General features: G+C 71.1%; 1 protein-coding gene across 1 annotated transcript in view; it reads left to right on the top strand.

Annotated features, from left to right (window-relative positions):
- Positions 1-1075: 1075 nt before the first annotated feature.
- Positions 1076-1478, top strand: part of H696_04946 (hypothetical protein) — a gene marked incomplete at its 5' end in the record, with an annotated part of 7516 nt that continues 7113 nt past the window's right edge. The window contains one exon of the mRNA XM_009498812.1: positions 1076-1398. Within this exon, the coding sequence (XP_009497087.1) occupies positions 1076-1398 (323 nt within the window). The remainder of the gene's footprint in view (positions 1399-1478) is intronic.

Raw genomic sequence — 1478 nt, 5'->3', positions numbered from 1 at the left:
GGGGGGCGAGGGAGGGAGGTGTTTTGTTTTTGGGCACAAGTTGACCGCGTCTCGAGCGCCGGAGGTCGTGGTGACCGCGCCTCCCGGGCGCTGTACTGTGGGATGTGACGCCGGGGGCGGTTTTTCCTGGCTGTCCCTCCGGTCCAAGGGCTACCCGGCGGCCGGGGGCCGAGCTTTCGCCGAGGCCACCCCCGGGCGGGAGCAGCGGACGGCACGGCAGGCAGGCAGGCAGGGTGCAGGAGGGGCGCCTGCGGGGGCGCCTGCGGGGCCGAACGTCGTACCAAAACTACGGATCCCGGATTCCCCCGGCCCCGGCATGGCAGCATGGGGTGGGCCGGGCGGGGCGCCGGCGACGCGGCCCCTGCCTCGGCATCTTGGGCGTCTCGCGCGCGCCATGGCCAGGCGGAACGTGTGCAGTTGCCAGACCTGGCGCCGGAGAGGAGGCGCCCGGGATACGGGGGCAGTCCTGGGCGGGGGCACGGGGGCCGACGAGCCCGTGTGGAGCTCCCTCGGCCCCGTGCTCTGCCCTCGCCGCCCCCCGCCCCCTCCGCTCCCCCCCGAGGCCGGCCGCCACGGAGCCGGGGGGGGGGGGGGACAGGGGACGGGACTTATCAGGAGCCAGCTCGCGCGCCAAGCAACGCACCCTCCCGGTACTGCCCCCCTGCCCCCCTTCCCCCACTCGCCGGACTCACACACCCAGAGCACCGGACCGCACCCGAGCAGAGAGCACCTGCACCCCGGATCCCCCCCCATATACCAGCACCGATTGGTGCGAGCCCTGGCGGCCCACGCTTGCAGCACCACCGCCACCCGATCTTCTTAAATGGACCTGGGAGTTTCCTTTGTCCGGGGTTTCCGCCCACTGACTTTCTTTCGCCCCCTCCCCCCTCCCCCTCGTCGCCTGCCAGCTCCGATGGCCTCCATTTGAGCAAAAGGAAGAAGAAGCACAAGAGAAGAGGCAAGCCAAGCACATATCCCACTCAACCGAGGGCCCTCCTCCCCTTCGTCAGCCAGTGTCTTTCCTACCACTTGAGGCCAGTCCAAAGCACGCAGACAGCCCCGCCCGGCACGCCAGATGACGGACATCCCTTTCCACTCGCGCCTCATGCGCCTGGTGGTGCTGCTAGCGCTCGCGGCGTTGGCCGTCACCGCCACCTCGGCGGCTGCCAGCTTGCGGGCCGCCGGCTCCGGCGCCGTGGCCGCGTCCCACCCCGAGCGGCGCAGTGTCGGCGAGCAGATCCAGCGCCACCTCCGGCAGCAGGCCGCTCAGGATGAGGACGAGGGCGACCTGCTGCGCATCGACCGCCGATGGCTGCTGGCCCAGGAGGACGACTCGGAGCTCCCGGTGTCCACCATCTATCGTACCATCACCGTTTACGGCCCGGTGCCGACGACCATGTACGTGGCTCTAGCCTGCTCCACTTCGCCGCCTGCCTCCTTTCGCCGCCGCTCCGCCTGGTCCTCCTCCGCCCCCCCCC

The sequence above is a fragment of the Fonticula alba genome, assembly GCF_000388065.1.
Source record: "Fonticula alba strain ATCC 38817 unplaced genomic scaffold supercont2.8, whole genome shotgun sequence".
NCBI classification, from domain to species: Eukaryota; order Rotosphaerida; family Fonticulaceae; genus Fonticula; species Fonticula alba.
This window is presented reverse-complemented; position numbering and strand designations above follow the sequence as displayed.